This window comes from Trichoderma virens (genome assembly GCF_000170995.1).
Source record: "Trichoderma virens Gv29-8 chromosome Unknown TRIVIscaffold_91, whole genome shotgun sequence".
In the NCBI taxonomy this organism is placed as follows: domain Eukaryota; kingdom Fungi; phylum Ascomycota; class Sordariomycetes; order Hypocreales; family Hypocreaceae; genus Trichoderma; species Trichoderma virens.
Genome location: NW_014013658.1, coordinates 19,606 through 34,593, shown reverse-complemented (window position 1 = coordinate 34,593; position 14,988 = coordinate 19,606). Strand labels below are relative to the sequence as shown.

Here is a 14,988-nt window from a genome sequence, read left to right as displayed (position 1 = left end):
GATGATCTGGCGATTGGATGCTGAGAGATGCGAATGGATATGGTGACGTTGATTCCGTGGGGGGGGAGAAAGGACGAAACGAGGTGGTTGGATACTGAATGTTGTTGGCGAGGGATCTTAATTTTGGAGCCGCGGGGTAGGCCGAGGTGGGCTGTTTTAGTTATTGATTGGTGTTTTGTTTGGATGAAAGACAAATTGGTCCTGGAAGCAAAAGTTGAAAGACAAAGAATGGGGCGTATTAAATTAAATTATATTAAATTAGATGCAAACAAATGAATTAAATCATATAGCAGGTAGCCGGTTGCTACTCAACGCAGTTAGCCGCACGACGCAACAGCTGTTTCGGCAACAAGGCGAGGTACCTCTTGTACTCGACAGATCCACCAGAACAACTTGGATCTTCTAGGCTACAAGGTCACTTTTGAGGCATTCTTTTGGTCCTCCAATTGTGCACCAATAAGCAAACATCTTAGCGACGTTACGCTTGCTTTGCTTAGAGACTTCGATTCGGATCCTTCACGGTACGTCCACACATTGATTACTTAATTGGTCGATTACCTCGTTGCCTACAAGCATAGCCATAAAAGGCTCTTTTATCCTCATAATGAGAAATGGACAACTGAGATTGTTATATGCCTTGTGCCGAGTGGTGCCTTTATGGTTCAGCGACTAGAAAATTATATAATTCTCAATGAGAACACGAGAATCTCACTGACTCCCATCACTCACCTTGCTTTTGTGCAGAAGCCCCTAATCACCGCATACAGATAGCAACTATTCTGAGCACCATGTCGAAGTCCAATCTGGAACTGATTGCCGACACGGACAAGTATGTTTCATTCCCTCATGCCACCGCTAATAAACGAAACTCTATAGTCAGGTTATGGTGGTGGTAGAGCTTTCCATAGATGCGTCAGCCACTGATCGAATACTCACGGCAGGTTTCCGTACAGCGATGATGAGACAGTTGAGGCCAACAACTTGCGCAGTAGACTGTTTAAGCTACTGTGGGAAGACGAAGACGGCCAATATGCCATCGGCTACGTACCCGATTGGGTTATCAACGAGCTGTCTGAAGCACCCCAAGACATTCGGGGAGACATGGTTCTAAACACATCTGACCGTACTGTCGTGCTGTTCAAGACGCCACAGACAGAAGAGGAGCGGACCCGTGCCGTGGCGAGATTGACAAGCTATTGGCGTGAAAAGGGCACCTTCAAGACTCTTAAAGGCTGGCGCGATGAGCTGTGGCCCGTGTATGCTCGAAAGGGGGAGCTTCTCTTCAGTGTGGAACGGGCGGCCATGGGCCTCTTTGGCACTGCACGATACGGAGTACATATGGTTGCCTATATCGAGCATCCATCCGCTCCTCATGGCATCAAAATCTGGGTGCCAAAGCGAGCTTCCAACAAGTCAACCTTCCCTGGCATGCTGGACAACACCGTGGCTGGTGGTCTCATGACGGGCGAGGATCCCTTTGAATGCATCATCCGAGAGGCTGATGAAGAGGCTAGCCTCCCCGATCCTTTGGTCCGTGGCACTGCTGAATGGGTTGGAAACGTCACCTACATATACATCACTGAGGCAAAGCACGTTGGAGAGGACGGCTACATTTATCCCGAGTGCCAGTGGGTCTATGATCTCAAGCTACCTGTCGACGTCGTGCCTCGTCCAAAAGACGGCGAAGTTGAAGAATTTCTGCTATGTGATGTGGACGAGATTAAGAGGGATCTGCGGGCCGGGAAATTCAAGCCCAATTGCGCGCTGGTCATGATCGACTTCTTCATTCGCCATGGCATTCTGACCGAGGCCAATGAACCTGATTTGGCCGCCATCAAGGCAAGGATGCACCGAGACCTTCCTTTTCCCGGCCCGCACCAGCAAGATTGGCCCGGCCACGATAGCAAACAGTCGGTTAAAGCAGCGTAGGCTAGTTGTTGACTAATATCTTTCTCTCTCTTTCCTCTTGCTCCCATATTGCATAAAGACAGACGTATGACGTTGGGAATTCCTCCTTTCTCTCTTTGATCTCTTATTATCTCTTTTGCGTTCCATTAAAGCGTCGAATTTTGTGTTTCCTCTATGAGTAAAGTTGCCTGATAATGATGTATTCCTCCCATTCCCTCGATGTTGTTACTTATTGACGAACTGCTGCTTTTTACCGCTTAACTAACAAATAAACGTTGTCGACGCGCAATGGTGTTAGCTTTTTAACCGGACCCTGCAGTTGCATGAGCAATCCGCCGAACGAGACGTAGGCGTTTCTATAGATTGAAAAATCAAAACGTTAGCCAAGGTGTTCTTCGTTCAACAGAGGGAGAATTCTCTGAAGGTTGTTATGGGATCCGCATACATAGTATTGCCATCAAATGTCTCCTCAAACTTGTATATCTTTCCATAGCAGACATAGTCGTAGAGGTCAGCAAGAGTTGCCGGAGCATCACCAGCCTTGCCGACATCTCGCCAGCCCTTGTCGTCCTCCTTGGTGCCGTCTGGTGATAGCGTGGTGGTGAGGACAACGTGTAGCGTATCGGACACAGAGCATGGGAATAGCTCAATGTTGATGTCCAGGGTCATGACGGTCTGGGAGTCGCTAGATGTGCAGGATATGCGAGCGACTCTGTCGTATTTAGACTGATCATATTCCGTCACGGTGAAGCTTTCTTCGAAAAGCGTAGCATCGCCACTTCCTGCTCCTGACATTTTGTAAGATAGTCTTCTTTTTTCTCTTTCCTGGCTTTCGTCTTCCAATTGGTTTATCCAGGGGCAAAAGTGTCTTTGTAGATATGCAGCGAGGGTTCGGGGAATCGGCTTCGTTTGGGTCGGAGTAGGCAATCTTCCGCAATCTGAAATCGCCGTTGAAATTTATTTCTGTTGGAGGGGTGCTACAGGCTTCGAGATGTCGGATATAAGCATATATGTGGCCTACGGCACTGTGGTAGTGCTGAATCGGGGCAATTAGTACTAACCACTGATAAGATAAGGTTTTGTGTGTATGCCTTTTGGTAGAAAGTCGTCATGAATGAACAAAAACACTGAGTATCGGCTACCATTTATTTTTTAAAGCTCTTCCAAAAATATTTTTCTAGAAGTACAGTCGGCTGCGCGAAAGAATTTCTAGACTGAAAAGCTACTATATGTCCAACTATTGCACCGTAACGCGGAACCTATAGGTAGTTGGTGAGCACTGGTTGCAAACTGAAAATATCCAGCATGTCGTTTCGGAAAAGGAATACAGTAATCGGTGTTGCTGGGGCTGCACCACAATTACAGCAAACCAAAGTATTAGTTCCGGGCACTCGACCTTCTCCCCATGATGGGAGACTCACCACCTCTACTGGAACATCATCCTTGGATCAGCTGCTCGCAGGCCATGCTGGGCTGCCTGTGGGAACATGTCTTCTCGTCGAAGAGACTGGAACCACCGATTTTGGCGGGATATTACTTCGCTACTTTGCCGCTGAAGGACTAGTTCAAGGCCATTCTGTACATTTGCTGGGATTTGGAGATCACTGGCGGCGTGAGCTTCCAGGGCTGGCCAGCGAAGGCCGATCTAAAGAAACTAGCAGCTCGAATGCTTCAGACAGCAAGATGAAGATTGCTTGGCGATATGAGGCCCTGAGCAGTAGGGCTGCGCCATCCCGTGGTAAGCAGTCTCCTTAAGTTCATTTGTAGAAGATATACCAATAATGTGCAAAAAAAGGACCATCAATATCAGACTCAGCAGAAGGTATGGCCCCTTTCTGCCATACATTTGATCTCTCTGGGCGTTTGGACGAGAGTGTGGCCCAGGGGCAGTTTTATACCACACGCGGGGGCGGCATAGATTCAAGCCAGTCACTTTTCCGGCGGTTCATTAGCGACATTACCACAAAGATTAAGAGCTCGCCTCCTACCTGCATCCACAGAATTGTTGTTCCCAGCCTACTCTCACCAACTCTATATCCGCCTTCAGCCTGTCATCCGCAAGAGGTGCTGCAGTTCTTACACCAAATCCGAGCCTTACTGCGGCAATTCCCCTCAAGGATTGTTGTTATGATGACGCTTCCCATCTCGTTATATCCCCGGTCAACAGGACTCGTTCGACGAGCAGAACTTATTTGCGACGGTGTGGTAGAGTTGATATCGCTTCAGCAGCAGCCTCAGCACCACATCGACCGAAACTCTGCAAATGATACCAAGGCACAGGGGCTTTTCAGGATTCATTCGCTACCCATCTTCCATGAAAAGGGAGGAGGATTGGAAGGAAGCTGGGTGAAGGAGGACATGTCGTTCAAGCTCAGCGCTTCCAGTGGGCTTGTCATCGCACCTTATAGTCTACCACCATTGGAAGATGATGGGCCTTCAAATGGGCCTTCAAATGAGAATAAGCCAAAGCTTGATTTCTAGCTTGGCTCATTTCTTTGTTCCCACTTTCTCCTCTCGGAATTGACGTAGATTTTGTGTGACATGTATGAAGCGCACCTTATTGAGCTCTACAATGCTTCTTCCAGAGCGTAAAGATATGCATTTAACCAGGGAATACCTCGAACAAAGTATCAGTCGCTAAACTCGTTATGCGATTCTTTTGTGGGTCGAGTATTTCTCTATCGGGGCATATAGCTTCCCCACCACAACAGCTCGATATTTTCATATAAGTTTCAAAAATCTTCTCCTCTGCACAGCGTCTTCTTGTCGCTTTCTCTCTACGTCTTCTCTCTTCAATCTTGGGGAACCTGAGAGTGAGAGACTGACACAAACATGCAAGGTAAGCAATCAATTGCAATGCATTTTTATCGTTTCAAAAATACATATTGGGGATCACCTACATGATTATTACCTTGAATATCTGTCAATCCACTGAACACTGATGACAAAATCAAATTTTTACGAAGACGACTTATGACTTTACTCCCTCTTAAACCCAAAGCAAAGAAATCAATTCATATTTTTGTACGCAGGCACATGAACTAACTCTTCATCGCGTTTGCAGGATTATAGCCACAATGGAACCCCCTCAGCTCATCCGTATTGCCAATATCTCAGGGCGGTATCTCGTGTTTGACCCAGATGCCGTGAGCGCCCTCCGCCGCAAAGCAAACACCAACGGCACCCTGGTGGGGACTACTCCGCAGCAGCCAACTCAAAACATTTTCCTTGGTTTGCCAATCGAACTCCGGCCTGAAGAGGTGGATGCTCTAATCCGTACAAACGTTGCGTACGTCGTAGATGATGTGGCCGCCCACCAGTCGGCTCTGCAGTCCCTTGACCATGACTCACGGAGGGCGTACATCAGCTCGCTGCGACTGCGGAAACAAACAGCGCACAAGGTCTTTGCGGAGATGAACGCCCAGAAAGCCTCCATAGCAGCCAAAAAGGCTGAGAGACAGCGTGATTCCACTTCAACCCCTGCCTCCACCAATCCCGCGACACCTGATGACCTCAAATCAGATGGCAGCCCCTTCTCCCGCAATAGCCAAGTGACTCTGTTGGGCGTCACACCAACATCTAGCGTCAACTATGTCTCTCCAAACGCTCATGCGTTGCCTGTGGAACCCCGTAACTCAGAGCAAGGGTCGCTATGCCAGTTTATGCTCGGGAATGGATATTACATGACCCCCGGGCTACGATTCGGCGCCCGCTACAGCGTCTATCCTGGTGATCCTTTACGTTTCCATGCTCATTTCATGGCAAATGAGTATGGCTGGGAGGAAGAGATACCTATCCTTGATATCGTAGGCGGCGGCAGACTGGCAACAGCTGTAAAGAAAGCATTTCTCATAGGCGGCCGTCCGCCGTCCACAAGTCCAGATACGGCCCTTCCTGCTGTGAGAAGTTTCAGCATAGAATGGGCTGGCATGTAGAGGCTAATTGACGTTATAAACAAAACAAATCGCTATTTGAAAGTAGAAGAAGTATATATTCCGACGTCAGTCTAGAAAAAGATGGACGAAAAAAAAAAACCTCCCAAGCCAGAGGTGAAATAATCAAAGCTGCCCTCCAGTTCCCAACTCCAGGTATGAGTGTGACAAAAAGAAAAGAGGAGAAAAGAAGTAAGACGACACACAGTAGCTCAAGATCGTAACGACTACATCCCACCAAGCCTTGATACTGTGGAACATACAGTTGTTCTTAGGGGACGTAGATCCTGCTGAAGCTCATTACATCCCGACGGCAGCACACGCATTTGTCAAAGTTGTTCATAGCTAGAGACACGCGGCAGTCGTCGCACAAGCTAAGACAGCGACAAGGCCATACGATGACGGTACGTGGTGAGCATTGACACACTACGCAAGGAGGACTCTCGCCCTCAGCCGGCGTCGCAGCTTCACTCGTGCCAGAATCTTGTTCACCATCTTTCCCTGGGGAGGGTTGCCGTTTCGTCCAGATCAGCTGCTCCAGGAGATGCTCTTCTTCGTCTGGGCTGAGCTTTGTGAGGCGGCCCTGGGGGCCGAGCTTGTTCGACTGCTTCCCCTTTGGGCTCTGCACTGTCAGAATTCTCGTCCGTTGAAGCTGCTCCATCCGTCTGAACCCAGATCTGGTCAAGATGCGGTCACTTTGAAGGTGTGCTGCGAGTCTCTCCGCTTCCTGCCGCTCTTCCAAACTAGTAGGATGCAGGAGACGAGCAAGATCGCTCATGGCGAGTGGACTATCAAGGAACGGAGTGCCTTCACGTCCGGGCCGTGGTGAGCGCTGAGTAGGTGTTCTCTGGCCGCTCCCCCCGTCCGATGTCCAGCCATCTTCGTCTTCTTCTTCCGTTTCGCCTCCATTTGTGGTCATGGTAATAACGCTCGTATTATCCCAGTCGTCCTCTTCTTCACCAGGCTGATACGTTCCACTCATATCGTTGGAGCCCCACCATCCACCTTTGAGCCAGTACTTGTAGAGATCTCCATCGAGGGTTTCTTCGTCTTGGCTCGTATCGACTCGTCTAAATTCGGCCTCGATATCCAGAGCATCCATTTTGAGAGATTCTCCATCTAGCGGTTTCACCATTGCATCTTTGCTTCCACTAGAGCCACGGCTCTGTCTCGACGCATTATCTGCCCCGGGCGTCTTAGAACGGCTCGCGAGCCACAGCAGCCAGGAAGGGCGAGTTTGGAGGCGGCAGACACCAAGGATCCACAGAACGGACAAGGCAAACACCCTTGCCAGAAGTTTGTTGATGCCAATGAGGAACTCTAGAGCAAGAAGCCATCTCGAGCTCCTCTCGGAAGCACCAATGCCCACTCTCAACACCTTGTCGCCACGACCGCGGGGAACCTTTTGCGCAGCACGCTCCCGACTATAACCATTAGGGGGCAAAAGAGGTCCATCTTTGACAGGTATTAGGCCGATAGTGCCGATCTGGTCGTAACGCGGGTCAGAGAGGCCCATGCTAATCCATTGCCTCCGCAACTCCTCGGCCTCTCGATAACGGGCCTCTTCGAGCCAGGTCTGGTGTTTCAGGCTAACACCGCGGTCTTCATTCAGGTATACAGCCTCGCTGGCCATGGTTATAGCAGCAAACCCCGTCCTCAGCAGGGCAGTGTAGAAATCCATTTCTCGCGTGATGCGAAGTTCCGATAAGGAGACATTGGCTTGCATATTTTCATGCGCGTGGAGTAGGCGCTGGCGAAAGGTCATCCTGGAATGTTGTTGACTGGCAGGCGGCATCACAGCCGTGAGCAGCAACGCAAGGCCGTAGACAAATAGACACATGACAATGCCAATAAGAATCAATACGTGGGGGACAAATCCAATAATACAGACAGTGGGATACCTAAAAAACCCGTGAGACGCAGGATTATCTGTCTCAAAGGCTAAAAAGCTCCATACGAGACTACCCATGAAGCACAGGCCCCAGAATCCCGTGTTGAGGAGGCGATGTTTAGCTTGGAGATCAAACACACCCAAGAGATGGCTTGTAATATGTGTCATGGAAGATAGGAAGGCGATCCACAAGACTTCAGGGGATGTATTGACACGTCTTAGGATTGCCGCTCGTGTCATAACAACGGTACCTCCTTGGTTAAGCGATGCAGGCACCGGGCTTTGGTATTTGGAAAACGCGCCCCAGCCAAGCTGATTGTTTACGGCAGCATCGGCCTCAGCAAAGGCAAGTGACTGTTCAAACAGAGTCATGCCTGTCTCGGCAGCAACGGGGCGGCCTTGAACAGCACAGGAAATAGTCTCAAGGAATTGGCTGAGGCAGAAAGTGCCGAATAGAGGCCACAACCGTGATAGAGATCCTCGAAGCTCTCGAAGAGCGTCTGGGTCTGATGACGGCACCATGTCGGCAGCAACACAGGATTGCTCGTCTGAAGCTCCGAAAAGTAACGACGAGCTCATGGTGTTTAGAAAAGTATTTGAATGGGAGAACATGAGGTCGGAGCTTCTATTGGCATCGCCCCAACGCAACTGCGAAAAATTTGGCGAGGTCTGGCACTGAATAGACTGCAGAAGAGTTCTGGCCTGCAAGACAAGCACAATAAAAGGAATGATTCGCAACAGGAGTCTGACTTGCCAACGGAGCCGCAACCTCCTCCGTGTGGCAGCAAAGATATGAGTCCGGTTCAGAACAACAGCCATGGCAATGCACGAGAGGGCCCATCTGCTGGTGGCATAGCTGAAGACGCTGCCCAAGCCTCGAACTCCGTCCAGAGACAAGAACGGCGGCTGTGCCGAAGCCGGCTGGGCCTGGGAGCCGGGAGCTGTGGCCACGCTCATAATGTTGCTATAGAGGCTCGAGTCGGTAGTGATGGGACGAAGAATCTCTTGTTCAGGCACAGACGCAGCCGCAGATGAGATGGCATCTTGGGCCGGAAGGGCGAGGGAATCAGGTGCCGCCATGAGAGAGCCAAGCTTCATGACAATGCGCGGACCAACCATGACAAGGTCTTCGAACAGAGGGGCATATCGCGTCACATTGACTGCTCGGGCGAGGGCCGTCAGATTATACCACGCATTCGTCGTCGTCGTCGTCGGGTCGAAATCGGCCACTTGCTGTGTCGCTGCCAAAGGCGGCACTATTGCAATGCCATTCTGCATGACAGAGGCCAGTCAAGCGATGGCCGCGCCGGGGAAGCGATCCGACAGGGCGAGGCCTGATGCGCGGCTCTTGGGTGATTCGAGAGGTGCAGCGAGGGTCGAGACCGACGCAGTCGTGAGGCGATGCGACTGGACGAGGCAGGACGTTGTTGTTTGAAAAGCCTCTTGGAGGGCCGTGGAAGAATCGCGTGCCGGACAGAAACAAGGCCGAGTTGCTTCGCATATACTGTCTGTACCTGAAGAGGTAACTGTAGATTAGTGCAGAGACCTCCGCAACGGCAATATTGCGCACTAAATTAGCAGTCCTGCAGCGCCCGCAGCGTTAACACGGACGGTAGCATTAGAAACTCCGCAGCGGAGGCCCATGGTGGCAGATCTTTGCCAGGAAGTTCCGGCTTGTTTAGGCCTTGCAAGCATGGATGGATATGAGATGGTGGCATGCACGTTGGCACAGACCCTCCGCAGCTATGGCGCACCCCAAAATGCAGTCCATACAACATACTCGGGAAACACCAGGAAACGGCATGTGCTTATCAAATAAAAATTATAATGCCATGTCGTATGTAGTATTTGAAGAGTAACTATCGTGCTTGCACATTTATCATTATTATTATGATACAACCATAGGGCTATCAATATGTAACAGTGCTTGAGAAAAGGGCTCCCACTAACATACACCGTAAGGCAACATTACGTCAAGCGACCTACCTTAGTACTACTCCAATCACTAACCCACAGTCGGGTTGGCATCAAGCTATCCAGTCCCAGAGTGCATCTCGCAACAGCATCTGGACCCAGAAATGCTCGACTCGGTGTCGCCAATGCCTCCAACTTCCTCCAGGCAGCTCTCCAAGAGTCACATGTCAACGGCAGGCCTGTGACAACATCTCTAGGCTCCCAGACACCGCCCTCCTCTAGTAGAACCTCAGTCGCATATGCATAACCGAAGCCTTCATGGATCAGGACGCTCCAGGCCATGACTACAACCCAGCCCAGCCAGTGACTTCAGACGTCAGCATCCCAGCCTCCCTGCTGCAGCAGAGTATCGAAGCTCCCAGCATCGCCTCGCCCAATACTGCCAACGGATGGAGTCGCGAGCCGGAAGAAGACAACGATGAGCCTGCCGTGGCGAAACCCTTGGCTCGCATGTCAAGCCCCGATTCGGCGGCCCGCGCGCAAGGAGCCGCAAATCCTACGGTTGAAGACGACGATGGCGACGATGAAAGTAACCAGAATGACGGACCGTCGTTCTACAAGATGCACAAGTTCAGCCTCTACGAGACCGTCAGTCGCTACTACATGGTGGGGGTGGATGTGAGCGAGAGGCGGTATCGCATCTTGAAAATCGACAGGACTACAGAGGGCGCCGAGCTGAATATCACCGATGATAAGATCATCTACAGCCTTAGGGAAGTGAATCAGCTCCTCGACACCATCGACGATGGCAACCGTGCGTCTGGCGGCATAAAGCTGCGCTGCACCACCTGGGGGCTACTTGGGTTTATCAAGTTCACCGGGCCGTATTACATGCTTCTCATCACCAAGAAGAGCACCGTTGCCATGATCGGTGGCCATTACATCCACCAGGTGGAAGGGACTGAGCTAGTGCCGCTAACGCCGGGACGCTCCAAGGTTGATGTTCGCAACAAGCCAGAGGAACAGCGCTACTTAACCATCTTGAATACGCTGGACCTAACCAAGTCATTCTACTACAGCTATTCGTACGACATTACTCGAACTCTCCAGCACAATATTACACGAGAGAGGGCATCGCTAGCGAATGGCACTGTGCCCTGGCCAAATGAAGATCTCAACTCCATGTTTGTGTGGAATAACTATCTGCTGGAGCCCGCCGTCAACGTGCTTCAAGATCCATACGACTGGTGTCGGCCCATCATACATGGATACATAGACCAAGCCGGCAAGTTTTCCATCGCCAGAAGTTTGCATGAGCTAACAACTGACACAACGCAGCGCTTTCAATATATGGCCGAACTGCTCATATCACCGTGATTGCTAGACGGTCACGGTATTTTGCAGGCGCCCGCTTCCTTAAACGAGGCGCAAACGACCTAGTAAGTTGTCAATGTCTGTTAATGTTGTTGCCACCACCTTCTCACTCAGGAGCAGGGATACGTCGCCAACGATGTCGAGACGGAGCAAATCGTTGCTGAATCTTTGACAACATCCTTCCATGCTCCCGGTCCCAGGCCATACTGCAGTCCTCAGTACACATCATATGTCCAGCACCGTGGAAGTATACCTCTTTACTGGACCCAGGACAGCACCGGGGTGACTCCAAAGCCGCCCATTGAGCTTAATCTAGTAGATCCATTCTACAGCGCCGCCGCTCTCCATTTCGACAATCTATTTGAGCGTTACGGCGCTCCGATATACGTTCTCAACCTTATCAAGTCCAGAGAAAGGACGCCTAGAGAGTCAAAGCTACTGGCAGAGTACACACATGCTATAGACTATCTCAATCAATTTCTACCAGTGGACAAGAAGATCATACATAAGGCGTGGGACATGAGCCGTGCATCCAAGATCCGTGGCGGCGACGTCATTGGGAATCTGGAAACAATCGCCGAATCAGTATTGAAAACAACTGGGTTCTTCCAGAACGGCGACGGACTCACAACTCCTTTAACGGCCCAGAATGGCATTGCTCGAACCAACTGCATCGACTGCTTAGATCGCACAAATGCTGCACAGTTCGTCATCGGCAAACGCGCGCTGGGTCATCAGCTTCACGCCCTTGGTATACTCGAAAATACCTCGGTTGAGTATGATACCGATGCTGTGAATCTTTTCACCCACATGTGGCATGACCATGGAGATACAATTGCGGTACAGTATGGCGGTTCTCAGCTAGTCAACACGATGGAAACGTATCGAAAGATCAATCAATGGACCAGCCACTCCCGAGATATGATTGAGAGCTTCAAACGATACTATAATAATTCATTCCTCGACAGTCAGCGACAGGAGGCATACAATCTCTTTCTTGGCAATTACATCTTCGTACATGGTCAACCCATGCTATGGGATCTGCCAACAGATTACTACCTTCACCACGCAAGCCCGAAAGAATGGACAGAAACGGGAAGGCCTAATTACATCCATTGGTTCACGCCAGCTTATCTCGAGGAACGGAAAATCCCCCCATTTGTTGCACCAACAGCTCTTAGCCGTTGCAAGAATGCAGAATCCTTCGATGATTACTGGCTAGAGTACTACCGACCAGCCACTCTATCATCCTTCCCCAAGATGTTTGCGTACAAGATGAACTCTACTATTAAATATATACCTCTGAAGGCAACTCAGGATGGTAGATATGATCTCAGCCCCTTCCGAGTCCGAACTGATGGTGATGTCGATCTCGAGAAGAGAAAAGTAAAGAAGGAGCCGACGTCACCATCCGAATCGCTAGCCTCGAACCAGGCCTACCGCCAACAGACAGCTTCTCTAGACATGAGAGACAATGCTTCATCCATTCTCTCCGATAGAGGAATAGGAAGGGATGCGTCTCGGAACGTCTGGCTCCGACCGTCGCAGGGCGGATCGCAAAGCACGGAGATTTGGGGCATCTACAGCGGCCCTGGCGCCATATCGCCAGCCAAAGCTTCTCTCTCGGCGGACACGTTGAAGGAAAAGCCGTCGGATCTCGAAAAGTCTAAAACAACGCAATGGACTTTCACCAAGGCGGTAAAGGACGCCCTGAATCCAGTAGTGGAGCCTCACGAAGCTGATGATTATGAACGTTATATTCGTCATCCGCAAAACCTCCCGCTTGTCGTATCAAGCGATACTCCTGTGGATATCGACTCATCGGAGTATAAGGATTATGTCGATGGTACTTGGTTGGGTCAAGGCCTTATGGTGACAGGTATCGACGAGGATGCAGACGTCTACTCGGAGCTGGTAAAGATTGGTGAGAACCCCCTAACTGTTACCGAAGAGGATGCTCCCAAGAAGAGGTATAAGGCCTACGGGAAGTGGCTTCGGGGTAAATCATTCTTCAAACAGCAGCCGCTGGATTGAAAGCTATCCGACGCTCCATAGAGATGCAAACAATATCCCGCACGCCCTGCTACTTCAGAATATCAGGAAGTAATTCGACAAGTCGAGGCTCTTTTTGTAACACGGCGGTCAGCTGCCCAGGGGGTGCAGAGCCTTCTCGATTCCATAGAGACTGCAAGATTGCCGATGTATGAATAAGATGTGTTGATATTTGGTCTATACCTTCAGTCGGTAGCTGTGAAGATTTTAAATTGAGCCAGCACAGCGAAATCATGTGAAGTACTTGATCAGTATGTCCTGGTGAGGAGATTCTTGGCCAGCTGTTTACTAACGTTGCATTCAAAGCTTCCGTAGTTGCACAGACTAATGGCGGGTATGCCATGGCAAAAGGATCAGACAGTGTCGTAGAGAATAAACGAAATAGATTCTACCCAAAAAGTTGTTAGTAACGGTGATATTTAATAGGGCAATGCGGTTTACCTGGAGGTGCTTAGCAGAGAAGATTCCAAGGCAGGAGATGATATCTTTTGTGATGTTCATAAGAACTTCAACAATTCGGGCATGCTGTGAGGCGTGATAATGGCCCACAAAGATCCCGTCTCTCAGGAGCTTGTCGAGAAAACGCCGCCTTCGTAAACTCCTTGTATCTGGATCCAGCTGAGCTATCTGAAGGAGGACTTGGTATGCTGGAAATAGGAGCTCTACAGACTCGCTCTCAGGTGTTGTGGCAGGTAAGAAGAGGAGTGTAGGGAAAACCGCGTCTTGTATGACATTGTCAACGCCGGCAGACAGTATCGTGTCGGGGGAGCATTTGTCTAAAAACAGGCCAAGAATTCGGAGCCCTTTAACCCTAACGGCTGTGTTATGATCTTCAGCTAGTGAGAGCAGAATCGGAAGAAACAATGGCCAATAACGGCCAACCGCAGCTTGCTTAGTATGAGTCAGTATCTCTACGCATATTACTCCTTGAAGTTGTAGCTTACACTACATGACATGACTGCCCAGTTAAAACTCGATGCAGCATGGAGTTTCTCATGCTCCTGAGATAAAGAGTCGAGTGATGTCATAGGCTGCATGTCAGTTGGCTGGTGAGCGACTTGCAGTGGCCGCCCTGAGGCAGTTAACCTGGCAGATGGCTTGGAAAATAGAGGCCGAAGCGTATCGTGGAGCAGGCACTGGGTGATGAATGTATCCAATCTGTCATTGTCCAGGCTGGTTTCCACCAGGCGAGAGGCAAGCCGCAAGGATTCTTCAGTTGTCCATGCGTCTTCTTTATCAGTATACGTTGTTACGTATACTAAGGCTGCGTCATCTAAAGGAGAAGACTCTGGTGATGAACTGCAGAGAATAGAAATGAGAACCAACAGTGCCAGTCCAACTTCGGCAGCCAGAGAACGAATAGTATAGTCGACAGCTAAGTCACGGGTATGCTTTAGTCCGCATTGCTCATCTTGCTTGACCTGAAAATGCCCCTTACCTTGTCCGCCATTGTCCATGTTGCCCATAGGGAGCTTGAGTAGCTTTTCGGCTACAGGGCCAATGAGGCTTTGTACATGCAAAATCTCTTCGTTTGGGGCCGGTGAGGTCTGCGGCTCCTCCTGAATGCTCATGCGAGAGGCCAACAGATCATTAACGCGACTGAATAGCTCCAAACCTATATCGCGAAGTGCCTATACATAGGAGACAATGCAATGTGAGATGACGCGATAGCTTGGCCAGGGTGGGTTGGAAATGTCACCTCTGTATCAACTGCGTCCAGTAGTTTGGACGAGACGTCCTGCAGACTTGATTCATGCTTTTGCTTGGTATCTACAGAAAAATCATCGCTTCAGCCGACCTGCCCAAGGTAGATAGATAGCCATGAACAGAATGCAGACATACCAGATTGAATCGCACTCAGCCTTTCGCGATTTGCATCGCCTAACAAAGACTCATGCATGATGAGAACCCCTGGAC

At 50.1% G+C, this 14,988-nt stretch overlaps 7 protein-coding genes across 7 annotated transcripts; 4 read left to right on the top strand and 3 right to left on the bottom strand.

Annotated features, from left to right (window-relative positions):
• Window positions 1–418: 418 nt before the first annotated feature.
• Window positions 419–2,414, top strand: TRIVIDRAFT_184268 (uncharacterized protein; the record flags this gene model as incomplete). The annotated part of the gene is made up of 4 exons (XM_014094545.1): window positions 419–521; window positions 745–829; window positions 942–2,264; window positions 2,354–2,414. The coding sequence occupies 2 exons, from the start codon at window positions 789–791 to the stop codon at window positions 1,927–1,929; spliced, it is 1,029 nt and encodes a 342-aa protein (XP_013950020.1).
• On the bottom strand, window positions 1,284–2,703 carry TRIVIDRAFT_184264 (uncharacterized protein; the record flags this gene model as incomplete). Its single annotated transcript, XM_014094544.1, has 2 exons — window positions 1,284–2,264; window positions 2,354–2,703. 2 exons carry the CDS (start codon window positions 2,701–2,703, stop codon window positions 2,159–2,161), a joined length of 456 nt encoding a protein of 151 aa, XP_013950019.1.
• A 510-nt stretch (window positions 2,704–3,213) lies between these two features.
• TRIVIDRAFT_163492 (uncharacterized protein) lies at window positions 3,214–4,389 on the top strand (the record flags this gene model as incomplete). The annotated part of the gene is made up of 2 exons (XM_014094543.1): window positions 3,214–3,643; window positions 3,719–4,389. The coding sequence occupies 2 exons, from the start codon at window positions 3,214–3,216 to the stop codon at window positions 4,387–4,389; spliced, it is 1,101 nt and encodes a 366-aa protein (XP_013950018.1).
• Window positions 4,390–4,985: 596 nt separating this feature from the next.
• Window positions 4,986–5,843, top strand: TRIVIDRAFT_40056 (uncharacterized protein; the record flags this gene model as incomplete). The annotated part of the gene is made up of 1 exon (XM_014094542.1): window positions 4,986–5,843. The coding sequence occupies one exon, from the start codon at window positions 4,986–4,988 to the stop codon at window positions 5,841–5,843; it is 858 nt and encodes a 285-aa protein (XP_013950017.1).
• A 724-nt stretch (window positions 5,844–6,567) lies between these two features.
• On the bottom strand, window positions 6,568–8,925 carry TRIVIDRAFT_981 (uncharacterized protein; the record flags this gene model as incomplete). Its single annotated transcript, XM_014094512.1, has 1 exon — window positions 6,568–8,925. A coding segment is annotated over one exon (2,358 nt), but the record flags the coding sequence as incomplete, so codon positions are not given.
• A 566-nt stretch (window positions 8,926–9,491) lies between these two features.
• TRIVIDRAFT_214593 (uncharacterized protein) lies at window positions 9,492–13,053 on the top strand (the record flags this gene model as incomplete). The annotated part of the gene is made up of 4 exons (XM_014094541.1): window positions 9,492–9,568; window positions 10,068–10,930; window positions 10,984–11,084; window positions 11,140–13,053. The coding sequence occupies 4 exons, from the start codon at window positions 9,492–9,494 to the stop codon at window positions 13,051–13,053; spliced, it is 2,955 nt and encodes a 984-aa protein (XP_013950016.1).
• Window positions 13,054–13,515: 462 nt separating this feature from the next.
• TRIVIDRAFT_5421 (uncharacterized protein) lies at window positions 13,516–14,381 on the bottom strand (the record flags this gene model as incomplete). Its single annotated transcript, XM_014094516.1, has 2 exons — window positions 13,516–13,962; window positions 14,016–14,381. Coding segments are annotated over 2 exons (813 nt in total), but the record flags the coding sequence as incomplete, so codon positions are not given.
• Window positions 14,382–14,988: the final 607 nt, after the last annotated feature.